The sequence below is a fragment of the Canis lupus genome, chromosome 8 (assembly GCF_003254725.2).
Source record: "Canis lupus dingo isolate Sandy chromosome 8, ASM325472v2, whole genome shotgun sequence".
NCBI lineage: Eukaryota > Metazoa > Chordata > Mammalia > Carnivora > Canidae > Canis > Canis lupus.
The window spans coordinates 41,906,248-41,931,176 of record NC_064250.1 but is presented as its reverse complement, the minus strand read 5'-3'; the positions used below and the strand labels follow the sequence as shown (position 1 = coordinate 41,931,176).

At 35.8% G+C, this 24,929-nt stretch overlaps 1 protein-coding gene across 14 annotated transcripts in view; it reads right to left on the bottom strand.

Annotated features, from left to right (window-relative positions):
• The window catches only part of RAD51B (RAD51 paralog B), an 817,007-nt gene that overhangs the window by 769,277 nt on the left and 22,801 nt on the right, over positions 1-24,929 (bottom strand). For all 14 annotated transcript variants that reach the window (XR_007412387.1, XR_004818334.2, XR_004818333.2 and 11 more), the window contains 3 exons: positions 21,162-21,298; positions 10,559-10,678; positions 9,188-9,371 (listed from right to left, as the gene is read on the bottom strand). Coding sequence is in view for 10 of the 14 variants with exons in the window: in XM_049113293.1 (XP_048969250.1) it covers positions 9,188-9,371; positions 10,559-10,678; positions 21,162-21,298 (441 nt within the window). In the remaining 4 variants the exon portion in view is untranslated. The remainder of the gene's footprint in view (positions 1-9,187; positions 9,372-10,558; positions 10,679-21,161; positions 21,299-24,929) is intronic.

Genomic DNA, 24,929 nt, shown 5'->3' with positions numbered 1-24,929 from the left:
ATGTATCCTCTACTTACTTACCTGAAATTCTGTGAACCAGAGCAGTGAACCACTACTGATTATTCATGAAAACAAAATTTACCTCTAATGTGTCTTTATTAAGGTATACAGAGGTTCTACTGTCCTAATACTTTATGTACATTTAAAAACATATATAAAATATAAGTTTTAGAAATAGAAGGTAAAAAGTAAATATGGATGTTTCCAATGTTTTATTCCAACACCGCAACGTATCATCTTATGTCCACCATATGAACACACTGCTTTGGAGATCAGTGACGAAGAAAACAATGCTTTCCCTTCAGCAAGTAGAGATAAGACCTGAAATGCAAGTGAACTGAAGATCTAAGATGTTGGTGAAAATAAATTTGCTGAAATGGTGTAAACGATTTGTTTCTTGTTAGAGGAATAGGGCTAGAATATAGGACTGCACCACAGCATGGTGGTTGTTGGAATTTTCAGAAGCGTAATTGGCAGCAAAAATCCAACTTGGTGATCCCATCACACATGTCTCTACTGCATATTCTCTGAACTGTTTATGTCTCTCAAAACAGTATTAATAAATTAGATCTACCAGGCTTATCGACACTATGTATTTTTTTAATATTGGGTTTCCTGGGCTGCCATATTATAAAATAAATGCTTCCTAACTTGAACACACTTAGCATAGTACAAGTTTACCCCTTCTGAAAGCTGTAAGACTACCCATATTGAAGCAAATAGTCTTCTTCATGGACAATGAAATAAATGGATCTAATCAAATACGTCTAATGTGTGCACTAGATTAAGGCATCCCAGTAATATCAAGGGGATGAATGTGAATATTATTCTCTATTACCTAAACTTTTAGAGGAGTCATGTCTGTGAAGTCCCAAGAAATTAAATAATTATGTAAACACTTCAATTAAGTAGTAAAAATAGACTCTGCGTCTCCTGAAAACTTTTATCTGCTACCATTCTGTCTTAAGACAGGAACATGCGGGGAGCCTTGATCGTTCAGTCAGTTAAACATCCAGCTCCTCATTTCAGCTCAGGTCATAATCTCAGGATGGTGAGATCCAGCCCTGAGTCAGGCTCCTGCTGGCTGTGGAGCCTGCTTCGGATTGTCTCTCTGCTCCTGCCCATCCTCACCCTCTCCCTCTCTTAAAAAATAAAAATAAAAAATAAAAATAAGACAAGAACATGAACTGAAGCTTAAAATATAATGACATACTTTATTAGTGTACCAAATATGGTGAAATCAATCAAATATTTCACAAATGTCATAAAAGAAAGCTGTGTAAGTCCTATTGTGACCAATCACAAAAAGCTTTGAAAAGATATCAGTATAACAAAATGTTAGAAGGGGAAATGGCCTTGCCTTGGTCTTCCTCAACTTACACTTGCTTGGAATATGTTCCCAAGTTACTACCTGAACATCTCCAAACTTTGAAAGAGGATCAAGTCACCCATGGCCACCAAATGTCAGAACTTTAACACCTCTGGGGGACCTAAAAGTCCCTAAAATTTAGAATTTTTTGTGCTACATACTACTTCTTCTTCACCCTATTAAAGTAAAAAAAGTAGTGAATAGTATATCCTATATAAACTACTCCAGGGATCCCTCGGTGGCACAGCGGTTTAGCGCCTGCCTTTGGCCCAGGGCGTGATCCTGGAGACCCGGGATCGAATCCCACGTCGGGTTCCCAGTGCATGGAGCCTGCTTCTCCCTCTGCCTGTGTCTCTGCCTCTCTCTCTCTCTCTCTCTCTGTGTGACTATCATAAATAAATAATAAATAATAAATAAATAAATAAATAAATAAATAAATAAATAAATAAATAAAATAAACTACTCCAAAGAGCTGCTTTTTGTGACTTTCCACAAAACTAATAAAATAAAAGAAGACCTTGAGAGATCAATTTATCTTCAATCCTCAGGGAGGATGTTTCTTCTTACATTCTTATAAATTAATCATCTCCAAAAAGAGCATGAATTTAAAATACAAGTTAGTGACTTAACTTCTGAGGTTAAAACTATCTGAATTCAAACTGAGACATTTCAGCTTTTTAAAAATTTGCCCTGGCATTATCGTTAGGGATTACTATATTTCCAACAGTCATTAATATGCTGGCAGTGCTCACAAATTGTCCAAATATATCACTTCATAGACAAAGATATTAGTTAAAAAAAAAAAAAAAAAGGAAACACGTTTCAGAAAGAAGAATTAGCAAGAGGCTAAGGACCAGTTGGGTTGTTTCTTACCTAGAAGTCTTCAACAACTTGCTCCTACAACTCAACTGTAAAAAAAATCTACAAAACTGATTTTGAGGCTATTATAATGCAACATGAAATAAAACTTCAACAACTTGATATTGTCCCATAAATTCTGAAGACAACAGCAATTTTTTAAAAAGAAGACTGTTAGGCCAAAGCTTGAACTGCTGAAATAAAGTTCACTGATTAAGCACACTTGGTAATTCTTTTTCCTTACAGTAACGGAAAGTTAAAACCAGAGAAGAAAATTCTGAATCATAAGAGATCCTCTAGCATAAGTGCTTCATTTGCTTTTTGTTGTTTCTTCTTAAGGAAAAATTAACACATAATTTAAAAAACAAACCCTGTTTGGGTGATAGTTCTGAGTTTCGAGGAACTTACATACTCATCTAGCCACACCACAATTAAGATATCGGCCACTCCCATCATGCCAAAAAGTTTCCTCATACTCACTAGTAATCAATCTCCTCATCTTCCCACTCTGAGCCCCTGAAACCACAAACCTAATTCTCACTTCCATAGATCTGCCCTTTGCAGAATATCCTAAAACAAATCACATAAAATATAGTAATTTCAGTCTGGCTTCATTCATTTAATACAATGCTTTTGATACCCACCCCTGCTATTTGTATCAGTAGTTTATTCCTTTTTATTGCTGAGTGGTAATCTGCTATATGAATATTGAATTATTTGAATATGAATTTCTTTATCCATTCACCAGCTGATAAAATTCATGCTGTTCATGGTGTTTGGTAATTGTGAATAAAAGTACTAAAAACATTTTCATACAGAGTTTTACAGGGATAGAATATAATTTCTTTGCATAAAAAACAGAATGCCTAGAAGAAAGATTGCTGGGTCACATAGTTAAAATGTTTAACTTTACAAAAAAATGTCAAAGTATTTTCCAGAGTGGCTATACCACTTAGCATTTCCATCAGCATGGATGAGAGTTGGAGCTGCTCCACACCCTCATCAACATCTGGTAGAATCAGGATTTTGTTTTTTGTTGTTAAGATTTTATTTATTTGAGAGAGAGAGTGAGAGCTCTTGAGTATGAGAGAGGGGAGGGACAGGGAGAAGCAGACTCCCCACTGAGCAGGAAACCCAATGTGGGACTCGATTCCAGGACATGATTCCAGGACAAGATCATGACCTGAGCCAGAGGCAGACATGTAACCAACTAAGCCACCGAGGTGCCCGGTTTTTTGGTTTTTTTTGAATTATTCTAATAGGCATGTAGCAGTATTTAATTGTGATCTTAATCTGCATTTCTCTAATGACTAATAATTGAGCATCTTTTCATGTGCTTATTTGCCATCTATATGTCTTCTTCTAAGTGTTTATTCCATTTTTTGCCATTTAAAAAATTAGACTGTTACTGAGTTTTCATAGTTCTTTTTATTTCTAGTTATCAGTACTTTAACATATAAATTGTACAAATATTAACTGATAATCTGTGCTTTGTCTCTTCATTTTCTTAAAAGTATCTGCAAAGAGTAGGACTGTTAATATATTTTACAGTTCATGTGTTTTGTATCACTAAGAAATCTTTGCCTTGCTCAAAGTGACAAAGATTTTCTCTTGTGTTTTCTTCTAGAAGCTTTATAATTTTAGGTTTTATGTTATAGTGGATGATTCATTTGGAATTAGGTTTGTGTAATAATATGAAGAATTGGTCAAGGTTTATTTTTTACAAACAGAGATCCAATTGTTTTAGTACCATTTATTGAAAAACTATCCCTTTTTTGTTGAATTATCTTATCTTCTTTGTTCAAAATTAACTGACTATAAATTTACTTATTTTCTGGACTCTCTTTTCTGTTCCACTGATCTGAGAATCCACCCTATCACCAATACAATGCTCTCTTAATAACTGTGGCTTTATGTTAAGTCTTGAATTCTTTTTTTTTTTTCTTTTTTTTTTAAGTCTTGAATTCTGAGAGTGAAAGTCCTCGATACTCCCTTTTTTATAAACTGCTTTGGCTATTCTCAATTTTCTGCTTTTCCACATAAATTTCAGTTGCCTTATTGATTTCTACCAAAAAGCCTACTGGGATTTTGACCGAGATTGTGTGTTAAACACATAGAGCCATTTGGAAAGAAATGACATCTTGACCGTACTGATTCTTCAGTCCATAAGCATGATATGTTTCCATTTACCTAGGTCTTCTTTGATTTCTCTTATCAATGTTCGGTAGTTTTCAGCATAAAAAATATATATTTTGTCACATTCATCACTAAGTATCTCATGTTCTTGGTGCTCTTATAAAAGGTACAGGTTTTTTATTTCAATGTCCAATTGTTCATTGCCAGCATATAGAAAAACAAGTGATTTCTATATATTGACTCATAGTAGCTAGTAGCTTTCTTTTTTTGTGTAGAATCTTTAGGTTTTCTACTAAAATTATACAATCTATGAATAAAGATAGTCTTATTTCTTCTTTCCTAACCTAAATGTACTTGAATTCTTTTTCTTGCCATATTATATCGGCTAGGATCTATAGTACATTATATTACAATGGTAAGAGTAGGCTATCTTATCCATGCTCCCAATCTTAGGAAGAAAGATTGTATTTTACTGTTAAGTATAATGTTAGCTGAAGGTTTTTGTAGATGCCCTTTATCAAGTTGAGAAAGTTCCCTTCCACTCTGGCTTTATTGAGAATTTTCATCATGAACAGCTGATGAGTTTTGTTAACTGATTTTCCTTCCTGCATCTACTGAAATCATCTTTTATTAATATGTTGATGTGATGGATTTTATGTGTTTATTTTTTTTTTAAAGATTGTATTTATTTATTTATTTATTCATGAGAGAGAGAGAGAGGCAGAGACACAGGCAGAGGGAGAAGCAGGCTCCATGCAGGGAGCCCGACGCAGGGCCTGATCCCGGGACTCCAGGATCACACCCTGAGCCAATGGCAGGCGCTCAACCGCTGAGCCACTCAGGGATCCCCAGATTTTATAGTTTGATGTTGCATTCAAAATCCACCTTATATTCCTGAAATAAGCTCCACTCAATTTATTGCTGGATTTAATTTGCTAATATATTGTTAAGGATTTCTGTGTTTATGTTTATAATGGATATTGGTCTGTAGTTTTCTTGTATATTTTCTGGAAGACTTGTATAGAATTGATATTTCTCCTTTAAATTTTTGGTAGATATTACCAATAATATCATTTGGACCTAGAGTTTTCTTTGCAAGATTTTAAACTACAAATTCAACTTTTCTAACAGATAAAGGATGATTTAGGTTATCTATTTCTTCCTCAGTAAGTAATTTGTGTCTTTCAAAGCATTTGTTCATCTCAGTTATCAAACTTAATAGAACAAAGCTATTCATACATTCCTTTATTATCATTTAATGTCTAGAGGATATATTGGGATATTCCCTCTTTCATTCCTGACTTTACTAGTTTGTTTTTTTCTTTTTCTCTTGGTCAATTTGGGTAAAGTTTCGGGTAAAGTTTTATCACTTTTATTGGTCTTTCAAAGATCTAGCTTTTTATTTCATTGAGATTTTTTTCTCCATTGTTTTTGTTTTCTTTTTTGTTTGTTTTTCTGTTTTCAATTACATTGATTTCTGCTCTTATTTTTATTATCTCCTTCCTTCTGTATACTTTGAGTTTAATTTATTCTTCTTTTTCTATTTCTTACAAACTTAGATCATTGATTTGTCACTTTCTTTTCTGTATAAGCATTTAATTGTATAAATTTCCCTATAAGCACTGAGTTAGCCACATTTCACAAATTTTGATATGTTGTATTTTCATTTTGATTTACTTCAAAATATTTTCTAAGTTCTCTTGTGATTTATTCTTTAACATAGGTTATTTAGAAGTGTTTGCTTAACTACCAAATATTTAGGGATTTTCCAGATATGTTTAGATTAGTGATTTCTAATTTAATTCTTTTTATGGATCAAAAAACATACACTGTACCATTTCAGTCTTTTAAATCTGTTGAGTTTTATTATATGGCCCAGAATACTGTCTATCTTGGTGAATATCTCATGTGTACTTGAAAGAAATGCATTTTCTGCCCGCAGTGAGTAGAATGTTTTATAAATGTCAATTAGATCAAATTTGTGGTGTTATTCAGGTCTTCTGACTTTCTAGATTTAATTTGCTAACATTTTTGTCTATTAGTTCTATCAATCACTAAGAGAGAAGATTGAAATCTTCATGAATGTAAGGATCCTTGCATACAAACATATGGAAGCACATACAATGTGACATTCAAAATTAAGTACAGATTATACTTTTAAACTTTTCCCCACATATTAAAAGCATTGCATGTTCACCGAAAAGAAATTTTAAAATTCAATAAAGTACTCATACTATCACCTAAGGAAATGATATCTAGAGTGTCAAAGTACCAGACATGGTCTTGACCCTATCCACCATCTCAGATCCACAGCCCGAGGGCAGACTGGAATGCCTGGCTTCCTGCCCACAACTAGAAGACATTGGACATTCACTTATCATAGTTCTACTAAACTTATATAGAATCTTTTTAACTTCCTGGCTTTCTGATACTATATAGATCTCTAAAGCCTTTTCCAAGCTTAAGAATTTTAAGAATTCTTTTTCTTTCTATCAAATGCCAGTGTAATCTGAGTACAGCTCCCATATAATGACATTCTGCTATCTAATATTATCTTTTATTACTATTAGAAATAATAAACAATATTAAAAATAGGATCAAAAAAAGGTTAAAAGCAAATATTAAAAATTTAAATGTAGTACCAATATATATAAAATTAATTCAAGTCCAAAGAGAAAAGCAATATCTGCAATTCATACATTCAAAAATATTTACTGAGTGCCTACTATGTGTTAGGCACTGTTTCTGCTGAGAATAAAGTAGTGAACAAAGTAGACAGTTCCGGTGGCCAGTCTAAGGGGTGGAGGAGACAAACACACAATTATAATAAATATATAACATGCTAGAGGGTGAAAACTGTAATGAAGAAACATCCCAAGCATGATAAGGGAGATAGGAAGGCAAGGAGTGTGGTTAACACTTACATGGTAAGGAAAGTCCTCATTAATAAGAGGACAGGAGAGAAGAAATCATATGGATATTTGTAGGGGAAATATTCCAGACTAGGAATAACAAACACTTCTTGAGGTGAGAATGTTTGTTGGTATGTTAAGGAACTATAAAGAGGCATACAGTCTGCAATTTTGTAAGGGATAAATTAGATAGTCACATATTGTTTTCAGCTAGTTAGCTTCATGTGAAGTCGCTTATTCAAAGTACAGCTCAAAAACCTAAAAGTTCAAGATTTTTCATTTAAATGAGGTAATTAGGCCAGGAAAATCCCCACACTTCCCAAAGGAAGTATTTTTCAAAATCCTTCTAAAACCAACAATAACTTGTCACAAAAACCACTACCATCAAAAAAAAAAAAAAAAAAAAAAAAGAACCACTACTATCCTGTGTTACAGAAGTGCATATTATATTCTACATTTATCTCCAAAGAGAAAAACAAAGGCAAAGACAAAGAGTTGGAATAAGTACCTACTTTTTCAGAGGGCACTAATAAAAACAAAGAAAAGCAGAGCCCTTTTCTCACTCAGGAAAATAAATTACCTCAGAAAAAACTGAGAAATACTAGCCTACAATTACAATTTATTTAAAAGTAAACAAATACAACTTTTAAAAAGTGAATTTTCATATTTTGCATAGGATTAACTCAAGCAACCAGTATGAATTAATAAAATAAGCATACATACTTAACTTTTCCATTTAATCAAATAACCCTACAAAATTTTTAAAAATTCCCTTGGCCAGGGAAAACATGGATTTGGAATTATCATTTTAATCAACTACAATAAAGTTTAAAAGATGAGTGTCATCCAGGATAAACTTTACAGCCCTTGACTTCACCAGGAATTACATCATATAATCCAAAATATGAATTAAAAAGCCATTAAGAAATGTAGAACTTTTTATATGCCACATTTTCTACTTTGACTTCCTGCTTGGGTTTATAAATCTCAAAGGCTGTGTGGTAGTTTACAGCATTGGTACATATTATAAAGATCCAAACTTTTAATTTTCCATTACGAATCTAAATTTCATTTTCATTTCCAAACACGAATCTAAAAATTATAAAATCATAATTAAATTTTATCTCAGTTTAAAGAATTTTCTTATCTTCTGCTGAGATGATGTCTGGCTAAAATTGAAAAGTCTAACTATAAAAAAAAAAAAAAAAGAAAAGTCTAACTATACTAAATGTTGGTGAGGCTGCAGAATAAACAGAACTCTCCTCTGCACTGCTAATAGGAAAGCAATCAGTACACACACCTTATAGCTTACCCACCACAAACCCTTGCAAGATACCCGCATCTTCAGATTTACTCATCACCATCCCACTATGGAAAGTGGTGTCAACAGTAATCTCTCAAGGTTTCCTTACTGATATTTTCAATACCGTCACTCCCAACACACTAAAATGTGATAGCAAACCAAATGCTACAGTGTATAAGACAGCACTGAACATTATAATATAGTATCTAAATCTAAAATATTTATAACTGACAAATATTGCCATAGAAGAAATGACAGGAATAGATCTAGGCAATTTCATATAGTTCTAGTAGTTCATATTGACCTGGGTGTTTAAAAAGTAATACAAAGCATACACAGAGAGTCAACAATGAGATGGAAGAAAAAGACTGACTAAAGGAATTTTTACAAACAACGTTAAATCTGCTCCCGACTCCAGCTGTGAAAAAGATAACCTCAACAGTTGAACAAATTTAAGAAGATGGTGGTATTTGCTATAGCAATTAGACCATGCTATCTTTAATACATCATCTGTTTTACATTTTCTTCTAATGATATTAGTTGATGTTATAGGTTAGTGAACTTAACATAAAAGAAAACACAGAAAAAGAAAAAAAGAAAAAAACTTACCGGGATTGAAAATTCCTCAGCCAAATACTTCAAGGAGGCCGCTTCTCTTGCCAAGAACTTGTTTCTTTCTCTCATGTTGCCCTGAAGTTGTGTATCAAACTCCTTTCTTACCACAGAAGCAACAGAGTCAATAATTACAAGTTTAACTCCCTTGGAAATAATTTCTTCTTCCAAAGATTCAATCCTATAAGAGCAGAATTTGCAAAATAGTGGATAAATTTAAGATATAATATAAAATGGAGTATTACAAAGATGAACCAACTTAAAAACAATGCTTCCCTAAATTACAGTAATGATTGCGAGTATTCAATAATCATAACTTATCTCCAGCTCTTTTATACATATAGCACTCTTTTGAAAATGTACCAAAATGTTTTCATTTGGTTTCTTTCTCTGGTTCTCCTACGATCCTGCTACTTTTAGGGTAAAATTGCTTGTTATCAGCCCCCATTTACTCCCACCTGGTATTGACAGCCTTGTGCAGTCCCCTCCCACAATTACCAGGGTTGGTCTGTATAACCAACAGCATATGACAAAATGATGAGATGTCACTACTGAGAGTAGGTTATAAAAGACTACAGCTGCCCTCTTGGGCTCTCTCTCACTTGCCCACTCTCTCAAATCACTCTCCCTGGGGAAGGCAAGTTGCCATGTTGTTACAGCTCTATGGAAAGGACCACATGGTAAGGAACAGAGGCCTCTGGCCAACGGACAGTAAGGAAGGGAGGCCTTCCAGTGGCCCTGGAATTCTCCAAGATTCTCCAGCCCTGTTTGAGCCTTGAGATGACCATAGTCCTGGCTGACAGCTTGACTGCAACCTCTTCTGCAACCCTGAGCCACTCAGCTAAACCACTCCCAGATACCTAAGCCTCTGCTACTACATGAGATAATACATGTTTGCCTTTTTAAGCTGCTGAATAGGGGATCCCTGGGTGGCTCAGTGGTTTAGCACCTGCCTTTGGCCCAGGGATCCTAGGGACCCAAGATCAAGTCCCGCAACAGGCTCTCTGCATGGAATCTGCTTCTCCCTCTGCCGATATCTCTGCCTCTCTGTATGTGTGTGTCTCTCATGAATAAATAAAATCTTTAAAAAATATAATAAGCTGCTGAATATTGGGAGTAACCTGTTAATGGAATAGGTAATTAATACATCACTTAAATAATTAAATCTAAAACATTTCACTCATTCAATATGTTGTTTTCATTTTTAAAGAAATGTCTTATCCAATAGGTTATAGCAAATAAAGAACACTGAAATAATTATTTCCCATAACCCTAATACATATGCAGAAACTTTTTCACTCAGAAGCTAAAAACATAAAAAACAAAAAATAAATCTTCAAAGTATTACCAAAATCTAAAGCATCATACCTTTGCAGAACTGCATCACAGCTGAGTTCCCGATAAAGATGAACTTTACTGCTTGTCAAAAGTAATTTCTCTTCAGTGTTAAAATATCTGGGAAAACGAGATTCTGCTATCTCAACCAGTCTGTAGGGAAGAAAAATTGCACAAGTGAAAATAGTTAATGATATTTAAGGCTGGAATGCTGAATGTCTAATGAATTTTACTTAGGAAACTCATAAGCCACAAGTAACACAGAACAAAAATAGAGTAGGTATAAGCAAAATGCCTTAATATATTATTTTAGATAGTAAGCCTTCCTTTATAAAAACTAAGAGAGGTTAGCAGTCAGAGCATGAGGCCAGCAAGTCCTTTCAGATCTCATCTAAGGTTAAGTACACAACAATGTCCTGAGGTTTATCTTTCTAGAAATAGATACGTTTTTCAATAAATGGTAATTTGACTATATGTTTAGTAAATAAGAAAAATTATTTCATCATCATGAATGAAATATATTTGAACAAATATATAATATTATCATTGTAACAATCAAGTATCAGTTAAGTCTCCATGTCTTAGAACAGAAAAATATGCTTTCTCAATTAAAACTTAATACATACAAAATAAATGCTACCCAATACCTTCTTGGTAAACAGGAAATTATTTTCTTTCTTTTTTTTTTTTTTGTTTTGTTTTTTTAGGATATTATTTTCTAAACAAATGGATGTTGTCCAATATTTCCTTAGTAAAGAAAAAATGATTTTCTAATTCCGAACTCAAGGCCTGATCTAATGCATGGGGTAGGCCAAGTGTAGGACAGTGGCAAGGCCAAACAGATGCAAATATCATCAATAAAAGCTTAGGACATGGAGCTCAGTACTAGAAATTTCAAATATTTCTGGTTAAAGATATAAAAGTGTAAATCTTTGAGTAAATTGTCTCCTACTTAAAATGATACTTTATCAGCCTGGTACTTAACCATCCAAGGATGACTGGGGGCGGGGGGGGGGGGGGGGGAAGGACTATAAACACAAGAATCACCCTATACTTTGTGTTCCATTTAAAGATACAAACGTACAAAGAACAGTGTTTTCATTTCTACATAGTTAATGAGTCCTAAGGAGAGGCTGAGAACTTTAAGGAGATAAACAAAAGAAGTTTCTCACATAATTTATAACCAGAAGTGAAAAAGAAAAATCTAAAATAGAGAAAGAGAAAAATAAAACTGGTCAATAATATTTTTAAGTATATTTTGAATAATTGAAAAAAAAGGCATCATTAGGTTGAACAGGAGAAGGAAAAATTACTTTACCAAAAGATGTGTACAGGCTGAGAACAAAATGGATCAAATGAACATTCAGGGAAAGCGCCTGTGAGAGACACACAGGGTGGAAAAAAGGCGGCAACAAGAGATGAAAGCAGGAAGAAATGGAATGACATTGGCACACTCAGGACAGGTACATTTTAAGGATTTGAGGAAAACGTCTAAGTCTCTTGATTAAAGTAACTATTTGCTGAGTTTGGAGCTGGTCAGAGAAGTCAGCTAAAATAAAAGCTCTGATGCTTGCAACCCACTAATTTTTAATAGGATAGGTATGGCAACATCTGCCAAAAACCTGCAAGTTTTCCAAAACTGGTCGCCCAGTTGATTAGGTACTGAGTACTTATCTCAGTCAGTGAGTACCTAACTCATTGGCAACAACAACTGAATAGCTGACAGACAATAATAATTTTCTGCTTTCAACACTAGGCTGAATTTCAGCTGGTGCCTTGAGTGGTAAAAGGCTCTCTCATTCCATTAAGGCCCCTCAGAAGGAAGGTGGTCAATGTATGGACACAAAGTGACTTTACTTACAGTTACCATGCTAAATAACTGTATCAAATGGTTATTTATATATCAATACACTATAATTTTCTATAATCAGGTTTTCTAAGTATTTTTTTATTTTAGAAAAGATATCTAAAAAAATACAGAAATCAAAAACCAAATACAAATGTAGTATCTATATGCCTCATATTAATTATAGCAATTTATTGTGACAATCTTCATCACAAGTATCTTTCTTGGTTAGAGGAACAACAGAAAAGATCCTATCTTTTGTTCCCAGACATTTACTACAGAAAGTTTGAAAGCAATGCCATCTAGTGGACATCTTTTTCATAAAAAGTATTCCTTTCAAGTATGCACTTAAGATTCCTTCATTTGAAACATTTAGTGAAGGGCGCCTGGGTGGCTCAGTTGGTTAGGCGTCTGACTCTTGGTTGCTTGGGTCATGATCTCAAGGTTGTGGGATTAAGCCCTGCATTGGGCTTTGTGCTCAGTGCAGTTTGCTTCAGATTCTCCCTCTCACTCACCCTCTGTCTCTCTCTCAAATAAATAAATAAAATCTCAAAAAAAAAAAAAAAAAAAAAACACATTTATTGAGGATCTACTAAACACCAGGCACGATTCTAGGTGACACTGAAAAACAACAACAAAAACAAAAACAAAAAAGCTTCCCTTGTGGAACTTACAGTCTACTGAGAGGCACAAACAAATAAATATATACTATATATCAGGTATTAAGTGCTCTCAAGAAAAATGAGCCAGAATGAGGGAACAGACTGTGACAGATAGAGGCAAGTACTATTTTATGTAAAGTGGCCTGGGAAAGTCTCTTTAATAAGGTGAACTGAAGCAATGGTTTAAGGGAGATGAGAAAATGAACCATGGGATATATCCAATGGAATGGTGTATAGGAAAAGAGAATTATATATAACAAGGGCTTGGGTTGCCTGGAGTGATCGAGGAATAAACAAGGGTGCCAACATAGCTAGAACACAGGAAACAAGAGGGAGAATAAGGGATCCCTGGGTGGCGCAGCGGTTTGGCGCCTGCCTTTGGCCCAGGGCGCGATCCTGGAGACCCGGGATCGAATCCCACGTTGGGCTCCCGGTACATGGAGCCTGCTTCTCCCTCTGCCTGTGTCTCTGCGCCTCTCTCTCTCTCTCTGTGACTATCATAAATAAATAAAAATTAAAAAAAAAAAAAAAAAAAAAGAGGGAGAATAAGAGGAAATGAGGTCAGAGTGCTAGCCAGGGGCCAAGGTCACATAAGATCCTTAGGTCTATGGTATTTTATTTAGATATTATTTAGTAAAATAAGAAACCTGAAAGCCGAACTGACATGATCTGACTTCTTTTTCTTTCTTTTTTTTTTTTTTAAAGAATCACTCTACCAAAATGGAAAAGAGGCTGTACATGGGGTATGGGTGAAAGCACAGTAGTCCAGATAAGAGATGATGGTGACTTGACCTGGAGAAGAGCTCAGCTGATTAGAAGTGAACTTAAGGTAGAGTTCAAAAGAAGAGCTGGAAGGGATTTCTTGACTAATTGGATGAGAATCTGGAGGAATGGAATTACCATTCACTGAAGTGGAAAAAACTGGATCTATTCCAGGTTTTTGTTATTAGTTCCCCCTGTTACTTCACAGCTCTTGTATAAAAGGAAAGTTAAATGCTTTACATTAGTGACCACATGACAACTTGAAACAAAACACATGCTTAATGTAAAAAAAAAAAAAAAAAAAAAAAAAAGTTTTCCAAAATTCTAGTTGAAATATAGCATCATAAATGTGCTGAAATAGAAGTTTATGGTTCCTCAAAGCTGCTTGTACATATGTAATATTTTCCTGTTCATTAATTCAGTATGGATTTGTTCAGCACTGTGATATAAATACAACAGTGTGAATCTATTAGTCCTTTACAGCTTTCAGAAAATTCCAAAGTTTTGTTTTAATAAGTACTTATGACTAATTTCATTCTCTATCTTAGAACCTCTTCAAGATCTCCCCACTAATTCACCTAGATTCACAAATGATAAGTGGCTGAAATTAGACTCAAGTGAAACCTACCCAGACTTAAGAAACCATCTCAAAAAGTGTCTCTCTCTCCCCACTATTGTTTGCCCCTGGGTCACAGATCCTGGATTCATGTCAACAAATATATAAGTAAATGGTCTTAAGGCCACACTGGTAATTATCTTTCTAATGAACCAAAGTCATGGATAGCCACTAACACTATATGCCTCCCTCCTGATATATTTATTCAGAAAAAGTGACATTCTAAATAGTCTGGTGGGAATTGGAGGGCACTAGCTATGGGATACTTAAAACCTTGAGAGGTGACAGGCAGCTCTTCAGATCTAAGCTTGACCACTGCTTCCACATAGTATCAATACAACATAAACCTCTCCTTTGTGCATGGACTTATAATAGTTACAATTCTACACATTCGTGATTATTTAATGTCTTCCTCTCCTGTTGAACTACATTTCTTCCTAGTTTTCAGAGCTATTCTGATTTCATGACAACTCAGGACTGCCCACTTCCATCTCCTTAATTCCCAAACTGATATTCCACTTCCCCCGGTCTATACCTTCCAGAGTTTCAGACCCCATCTCTTATTTCATCCTTCAGTTTGCCTCATACACATACCCACTTGCAGTTCTAAGACCTAGTTTTACCTTCTTTTATCCATTTTATTTCTCCCAAAATTGTATTTTTTTTTAAAGATTTATTTATTTATTCATTCAGAGAGAGAGAGAGACAGACAGAGACACAGGCAGAGAGAGAAACAGGCTCCATGCAGGGAGCCCGACGTGGGACTCGATCCCGGGTCTCCAGGATCACGCCCTGGGCTGCAGGCGGCGCCAAACCGCTGCGCCACTGGGGCTGCCTCCAAAATTGTATTTTGAAAACATCTATTACTATTTACCATCCTTCCTTTTTTATTCTTAACCTCTGGTTCCATCCTTTCCTAATTACCTCCAAAACAGATAATACAGTATTCACTCAATTCATATATACCAGAATTCTCATGGTTGCCAAATGTACAGTCACTAGATTAATCTATCTATCCATATTCTCAATGTATGTAAGCATAGAGTACCTATAACTATATCAGATCTTAAGCAGACTCTTCTGAATCAATGAGAAAGGGAGATCCAGAACTCTACTTACTTATCAATCCCCTCTTGCCGAGGTAGTCCCTGAATACCTTAGCACTAGATTCTACTATTATGTAATTATTAATAAGTTTGGAGATATAATTTCAGTCTATGGTGAACACACTTAACATATACTATTTTATTTTATTTTTTTAATATTTTATTTATTTATTCATGAGAAACACAGAGAGAGGCAGAGACATAGGCAGAGGGAGAAGCAGGCTCCTTACAAGGAATCTGGTGTGGGACTCGATCCCAGAACCCCAGGATCACGCCCTGAGCCAAAGGCAGATGCTCAACCGCTGAGTCACCCAGGTGTCCCTTAACATACTATTTTAGATTATCTTCTCAAAGATATGTAAAAATAAACTTTTTTTTAAAGATTTTATTTATTCATGAGAGACACAGAGAAAGAGGCAGAGACAAAGGCAGAGGGAGAAGCAGGCTCCATGAAGGAGCCTGATGTGGACTCGATCCCAGAACTCCGGGATCATGCCCTGAGCCAAAGGCAGACACTCAACAGCTGAGCCACCCAGGCATCCCAAAAATAAACTCCTTAAAACATATACCTAATTGGGATGCCTGAGCGGCACAGTTAGTTGAATGACCGACTTTTGGTTTCTTTCAGCTCAGGTCATGGACTCAGGATGGTGAAATAGAGCCCCACCACAGCAGGCTCCAGCACAGAATCTGCTTGGGACTCTCTCTCTCTCCCTTTCCCTCTGCCCTTCCCCATTGTGTATGTGCATGCTCTCTCTCTCTGAAATAATCTTTAAAAATATATACATAACTAATCTTTCCAAAGTGCTTTTAATACATCATCTATAAGGTTTTCTTTTTTCAAAATGCATTTTAAACTTAAGCAATTTTTATTTACTCCTTTTTTTTTCCTCCTTCATAAAAAGGTATCTAGCAATTTATTATTTAAAAATTAAAATTATATTCTACTTTTTATCATTTACATTAAGTTCTCTATATGCAAATTGGGTTGTTTTTTTTTCTTCAGAGAGAGACAAGGAGAGGGGTGGGGGGTGAAGAGAGCTACAGGGAGAGAGAGAATCTTAACCAAGATCCATGCCCAGCATGGAGCTCGATGTAGGGCTATCTCACAACCCTGAAATCATGACCTAAGCCAAAATCAAGAGTCAGACACTTAACCGACTGAGCTACTAAGGCACTTCTTTATACAAATCCTTCAACCTTCCTCAGAATAATCCTTCAATTCACGTTCTCATTTCTACTGATCTGATAGCTTGCTTATAGGCACAAAATGAAGACACTGCTACATACAAAGGCATACATAAAGCTAAGACATATTTGAGTCTCATATTTTCATGCTTTTACCTCTTCTCTAAGTCCAGAAACAGTCCCAGAGGTGACAGACACTATTAATTACCTACAAACATCCATTCCCACTTCTTTTTTCTTCTTACCATGAGAACTCCAATTTTATCCAGGCAACAATGTTAACCAGCCCCAGGAAACTCATCATGCTTATTATAACAATCTCTTCCCCTCCTTTCCCCACCCTACCCTGTATATAGGGGTGGTCCAGTGAGAAATCTGCAGGACAATTCCAAAGGATGAAAAGGAATCCAAAAGAGGGCAAGAGACATTCTGGGAAAAACATATTTTCCTAATAAAACATATAGCTAGTCCTCTCCTTTCCCACTGACTGGACAAGATGCCTAAAAATGCACCAGCCCTAAGTCTCCCTATCATCACTGAGTGGCAGAATCAGTGCCCACGACCACCAACTCACTATTCTGTGGGTATTCAGTTACTTGCAGCAAAAAGCTTTCCTAACTGATTAATCTTCCCCAAAAAAAATCCAAATAGGGGTCAAGTAGTCCTGTAATAGCACAAATGAAATGTGACCCCACAGTACAGACCCAGCTCCATTCTCTGACTCACCATGAGAAACTCTCCAAAGGGCAGTTTGTCAAAAGAGAACTGGTATTTTTTATTCCACCTGACCCTATCACCACACCTCAGAATGCAATCCATGTGGCAGCCAGATGACCACACTCTTTCAGCCTGTGGAGAACAGACTAGAAAAGTAAAAACAATATAAATTTCAACCCCTATCCTCCAATGACCTTCATAAAGGCTCCTTGTGAATTATGAAATGTAATTCCAGGGGCACGTAGCTGGCTTAGTCAGTAGAGCATGCAACCCTTGATCTTGGGGTTGTTGAGTTCAAGCCCCACATTGAGTGTAGAGATTACTTAAAAATAACATCTTAAAAAAAAAAAAAAGGAAGAAACATAATTCCATTAAAGGAACTAAAATTTTACCTCCTCATTTCCAACTTCTTTTTGGCTTGTTAGTTGAAGGTTAGTCATTGACATTTTAAAGAGTACCTTTCATTTGGCCAACCTCAGTAAATGAATGTCTTTAATAATGTTAGCATCAAATATATTTCAGTGTTCAGACTTTCAGTGGCTTCATATGTTTATGCTTCTGTTCTTTTTAATGATTTATTTAAGATCCATGTAAGTTCATCACATTGCTTTTGACCAATATATCTTTTTTCCCCAGTTTTATTGAGATATAATTGGCATATAACATTGTGTAAGTTTAAGGTATACAGGTAATGTAGGCAAGGTATAAGATGATGAAGGCAATAATAACTTTCAAATCTCTTTTAATCCAAAAGTTCCTCCTCTAACTCCAACAATCATTTATTCTGTCATTTCCCAGTTTGGATATTGCTGGTGTGGTTTTACATATTCGTCTCTTCTCTGTATATGTTGTAAACTGGTAGTTGGATCTGAAAGCTTGATCACATTCAGACTTGACTATTCTTATATCAGGAGGTACCACAATGACTAGTTTTCTTTTTTGTGATGCTGGTAGCCTTTTATGTTTATGAACTGTTTTTACTCACCACACTTCTGATAGCAAATGTTTGGGTTTTCCATACCATGCAATTGTTTAATTCCTTATATACACCAACTGTGTATCTGACACTTAACTACCAGGAATTAGCTCAGACCCCACAGTTTAAGGGCTCAGACCCACAAGACTGCCCTCCCAACTTGGGACATTAATCACAAGTTCTGGAACTCTGGGACTACTACTACTACTACTACTACTACTACTACTACTACTACTTTTGACCAACTGAGCAACTACAAATCAGGAGTTCCCACACACCCCTCTTCAAATTCAATAATTTCACTAATATGGTGCACAGAACTCAGTAAGGCACTTTACTTACTATTACCAAGTTATTACAAAAAATAAAAGATACAACTCAGGAAAAGATGGGGGAGGGCTCTGGGCACCTGGGTGGCTTGGTGGTTGAGCGTCTGCCTTTGGCTCAGGTAGTGATCCCCTGGTCCTGGGAGAGTTCTGCATCAAGCTCCCTGTGGAGAGCCTGTCCCTCCCTCTGGCTGTTATTTCTGCCTCTCTCTGTGTGTCTCTTATGAATAAATAAATAAAATCTTAAAAAAAAAAAAATGGGAGAGGGCTCCAAGGCACACCACCCTCTCAGCACCTTGATGTGTTTTACCAACCCAGAAGCTCTCCAAACCCTATCATTCAGAGATTTTTGTAGAGACTCCATTACATAAGCATTATTGATTAAAGCATCAGCCACTGGCAATTAACCAGTTACCAGTCTCTTTCTCTTCCACAGAGGTTGGGGGAAGGGGGATAGGTGGAGCTGAAAGTTCCAATCCTATAATCTTATTATAACATCCTGATCTGCAACCAGCTCCCATCTGAAGCCATCCAGGGGCCCACCAAGAGTCATCTCATTAGCATAAACTAAGATTAGGTTGAAAGGGGCTGATTATGAATAACAAATGATACTCCTGGCACCTCTATTACTCAGGAAATTCCAAAGGTTTTAGAAGATCTGTGGCCAAGAATCAGGACAAAGACAAAATACGGATTTCTCATTATATCACAATATTCAATGTCTAGATCTGTTAGATTGTTAAGGTTTGTAATTTGGTAACATTCTATCATTCCTTCTTCCTTTATTACTGGAATACTCCTCCTCTAAAAAGACCTATTTGTTATTTAGTAATACAGTTCATATAGAAAAAGAATAGATATTTCATTTCTTTTTTTTAAAGATTGATTGATTGATTGATTTATGATAGACATAGAGAGAGAGAGAGAGAGAGAGGCAGAGACACAGGCAGAGGGAGAAGCAGGCTCCATGCAGGGAGCCCGACGTGGGACTCGATCCCATGCAGGGAGCCCGACGTGGGACTCGATCCCGGGATTCCAGGATGGCGCCCTGGGCCAAAGGCAGGTGCTAAACCGCTCAGCCACCCAGGGATCCCCCGATTTCCTTTTTTTAAAACTCATTTTCAAAATAATGAGTTGCTTCTCCAAAATTTTCAATACTAATCAATTAGCTGCTGTTCATTTCCTTATATAAATTCATGAATTTAAACATATTTTATGGGTTTTAACTTACTGTCATTCTTATTGGTGGTCAATTTGTCCCATCTTTGGCCACAAGAGCCTGCTCAGGTTGACCCCTAAGTACAAAGTAGTCTTTGAGAGCTTCCTTGGTATCTGATAATGATGTTTCAGACTCAACTTAAAAATTTCCCACTCTAGTGCTGGAAGCAGCCATTTCTCCAAGAATTCTCATTCCTTTTAATAGGAAATGGTATCTGGATTTCACAGTTGAGAGTAACACCTGTCAATTCATTTATCAAACATTTTCTGAGCAGTTAATATGTGTCAGTCACTAGATTTGGCTTTGAAGATAAAGATATAACACAAATTCACAAAGCTGACAAACCAGTGGCATATATTTAGAATAGATAACCAAGCAAAACAGAACAAAGCAAATAAGCCCTATGCAAAACAATCCATTTGGAACTTATCTGGTCAAGGAATACACTTTGATCTAACTAGTATCCTTAGAGAAAAATAAGAGAGAAATGTGACTTATAATGACAGAGTTAAAGAAAGACTCAAAGGACTATACCTATACTACACCTTGACTAAAAGAACAGAATTGAATCATTCTCCAGACCTATAAGTACTATGCTCATGAAAGTCAATCAGAACTGAGGAGGGGGGTTGGGGGGGGAAGGTTGAAGAAGGGCAAACTTATTTTCAGGTGTACAGAATTACCCAAATAACCAAATGCCTTTCATACAATGTTAAAGGTCCCAGCCAAATTAAGGAAATCTTTCCTTTCCAAGGATAGGTACACTTACCATCAGTGTGTTTCTTACCATACTATTGCAGAGACCGAAGTGAAATACCTCTCAATCAAAATATATTTTGAAATTTGCAACTATTCCATTCACTAATATTTTACTTCCAACTAGAAATTAGTTACAAAGCACCTTACCTTTTTTCTTTTTTATTAATTTTCCCTCTTCCCCATTTCCACTTACATCCCTTTCTGTTTCTTAAACTTCTTTCTTCCTGACTTCCTGAAATGGAGCTTATCCAGGAACCTCCCTTAAACCAATGACAAAGCGATAGAAAAGACAAAAAGAAACTGCTTCCTGTGTTAATTTTAAAAGGAAAATTCATTTAAAACAGTACCTAGCATTCTGCATTCTCACAAAGGAAAGGTAAATGTTAACCTGTTTGAAAATGTTACATGCTATAAGTTACAAAATTAAACATTACAATAGAAAAGAATAAAATTTCCCACCTTTCAGCACTAAATGCTGACTCTGTGTCGATGTACACAACATCTCCTTCTAATCCTCCCATGTTGGTAGGTAATGTGGCCAAAATGCTCATCATTATACAAAACTGAGTTTTTCCACAACCTGGTGGGCCTGTAATCTTAAAAAAAAAATTTTTTTTTAAGTTATTTATATAAACATCACAAGCTAGTCAAAGCAAAATTCTCTTAAGAATTTGCCACTTGCACAGTCCCACTAATCTGGGCTCCTGGAGTTCCTTAATGTTTCTTAACATTCCTTAGAATGTTCTTCAAACATTCTAATACATCTATTGTATGTAAGGAATTAACTTCTCCCTTATGTGTCTGGGTTGGTACTAGTTTGATACCATCCTTGGGAAAAATGAGAAAATGGTCACTCAAACCATGCTTTGTGTTCTGCAGTTCAGATGAAAAGCTTTGGTTGAGAGAGGCTGGAGGGTGCATTTATACATTCAGAACTGGGAGTTCTATATCTTTTCCTCATTAAGACATTTATAGAAGGAACTTGAAAACATTTAAGAGGCTCTATTAATTGGTTTAGCATTCTTATGAATTGGCCTTTTAAAAGAACAATTTTGTACCAGTCCCCTAAAAAGCTACTTTGATCTTTATTGTGAACAGTAAAGAATTTAGAGGTGAAGAACACTGATGTATACAATTTATTTCCAAATGCTTCAACAAAAATAAAAAAGGCATGTGCACACACGGGCCTGTATATACAGAGAGAGATTAAGCAAATATAACAAAATTCAACAATTGTTGAATCTAGGTGATTCATACATTGAAGTATGTTTTGAAATTTTAGTTGGTGGAAAGCCATCTGAGATTATAAAATTTGAAATCAGGAAGCTAGAGATGAGAAAAAATAGAAAATTTATATACATGCATATTCAAATCCAACTAGAGGTAGTTAATAAAAATTAATTTGAAAATGTTAAAAAATACCCCCCTTAAAACACATGCTATTGGGATCCCTGGGTGGCGCAGCGGTTTAGCGCCTGCCTTTGGCCCAGGGCGTGATCCTGGAGACTCAGGATCGAATCCCACGTCGGGCTCCTGGTGCATGGAGCCTGCTTCTCCCTCTGCCTGTGTCTCTGCCTCTCTCTCTCTCTCTCTCTGTGTGACTATCATAAATAAATAAAAAATTAAAAAAAAAAAACTTTAAAACACATGCTATTTATCACATTGGTGGTGACTTCCAAATTTTAGGAATCAAAACACTCCCCCTTTTGTGAAAATAACACTAATGACTTTAACACACATTTTTCACAAAGGAAGGGAAAAGAACAAGAGGGAAGGAAGAGCAAAAAAAAATCTCAGGGAGAGATGAGAGAGTCTGAGCTAAGACTAAGATTATAAATATTTGAATAAACAGTCTCAGATATACCAAGTAGGAAGAAATAAGAAGGGATGATCAATGAGTCTACATAATTTACACCAGTGGTTCTCAAACTTAAGTGAGCATTGGAATTCCCTGGCAAGCTTATTAACCAGCATCTCTGGTTCCATAGATCCGGGATGTAGCCTAAGAATTTACATTTCTAATAAATTCCCAGGTGATGCTTATGCTGCTGTATACTTTTGAGAGCTACCATCTTAAAATTTAGACTGAAGCTAACTTTCATTTATCAAGGCTCAACATTAAAAAACAAAAGCTCACAAGTTACATACTACATGCTGATTTATTATAATCTCTACACAGTGATTTAGACTTTCAGAATAAAGTGTTGCTACCAATAACAGTTTGCCAGATCATGAATAATCAATGAAAAGGGGTCTCCACAAGGTCATTAGAGAATCAGTAATAGGGCTTGAATATTAATTATACTTATCTACCACATTACAAAGTCTCACATTACAAATATGAACCTCAAATTTAAATAACCTATTTTATTAGACAAAGAGAGTCTTTTTTTTTTTTTTTTTTAATTTATGGGTAATGCAAGCCAGATTAAAGGACCTCACTGTCCATGACTCCCGTGTTTGGGGATTCTCCTACTCACTAAAAAAATTTTTTATAACCCCCAAAATCAATACTCAAGACACTCTCATGGTCATTCCTAGGTATGAACAGAGCAACAAAATATTTGAGTTGCTGATAGTGCATGTTCCCAGCTAAGGTCCAGTGTGGGGATACTTTGCCTTCTTGTTTTGGATCTGATACTGTAAATAAATATCCCTTTTGTGGTTTAAAAAAAAAAAGAAAGAAAAGAAAAGGGGTCTCCAAAATTTTTGATTACATAGTCAGACCAACCAAAAACAGACAAAATTTAGTATGGTCTTCCGATGTATGCATGTTTATTATATACACACTATTTTACTAATACATTATAGATAATATAAAGCACACATAAGATAGGGATTAAAAATTTTTAAATAAGCATTTAAAAATAGTTTCATATCTTATTTTTTAAGATTTTGTTTATTTATTTGAGAGAGAGAGTGTGTGCGTACATAAGCGGGGGGTGGGGGAGCAGAGACAGGAGAGGGAGAAGCAGACTCCCCGCTGAGCAGGGAGCCCCACTCAGGGCTCAATCCCAGGACCCCAAGATCATGACCTGCGCCGAAGGCATATGCTTAACTGACTGAGCTACCAAGGTGCCCCTCATATCTTATTAGTTGACAGATTTTTAAGATTTATTTGAGAGGGAGAGAGCCTGAGTAGGGGTGAAGGGCAGAGAGAGAGAGAAAGTGAGAGAGAGAGAGAGAATCTCAAACAGATTCCCCACCAAGCAGGGAACCAAACTCAGGGCTCAATCCCACCACCCTGAGATCATGACCTGAGCCAAAATCAAGAATCGGGTGCTTAACCAACAGAGGTACCCAGGTACCCCTATCCTGTGTGTTTCTTAATTTTGATGGCTTCCTACTACCATTACTCAGTATTTCAAGGGACAAAAAAAAAGAACAAAAGTTTCATTAATAAATGATAATGAATATAATTTGGTATATCAAATTATCTTCAGAATTTCAATTTTTTTTGGGTGTATTCTCAGAGGGAATCAGACTGTCATTGACTTTTACTTCATTAGTCAGGGGAGATTCATTAGCTCTGACTTGTCTATGCATGTGGTTCACTGCTACCACATTACTAGTATGGTCTCCAATATATAGTTTCTTTGCAGGAATCTTTTTATGCCATTTGTCTGTTTTGTGAGATTTGGCTTAGTTAAAAACAAAATCCACCTAACTAGGTACATGTACAATTCATCCCAGTATGCTGGGAAGGTGCAGCAAGGTGCTTCTGTCGATCTTCTGTATCACTTCCTCATGGACTATACCTGACACATGACAGTCTGACATACAGACGAAGTGAAGATGCCAGTGTCCATCTATATGTTAAACCTAATTAAGGTTTACTTCATTTTTTAGGTTGAAATACCAATAAAAGTTCAAAAAAATTTTCCCACAACCTAATGGACCATCTTACATACTCCGCTTTGGAAACTGCTAATTTTAAAGAGCCCCAAACACTCTTCACAGACCTTTTATCATTATCAAAGACAGCATGGATCAAGTTAATCATCAGAAATCAGAGGAAAGGTAACTTTGGTCCGTAAAAGTTGAAAGTGGATCTAGAAAATGAAAAATGGTTACTCTTCAGGATGCTAACTAATGGGAGGAACAGACAGCAGCCTTTCTATACGTACTATGTACACACCAGGTTTTAGACAGGGTCTGAGATTTAATGAGCTTAAACCCATTAAACGCTTTGTGATTTTTAGTGGAAAGGTAAAACAAGCCACCATT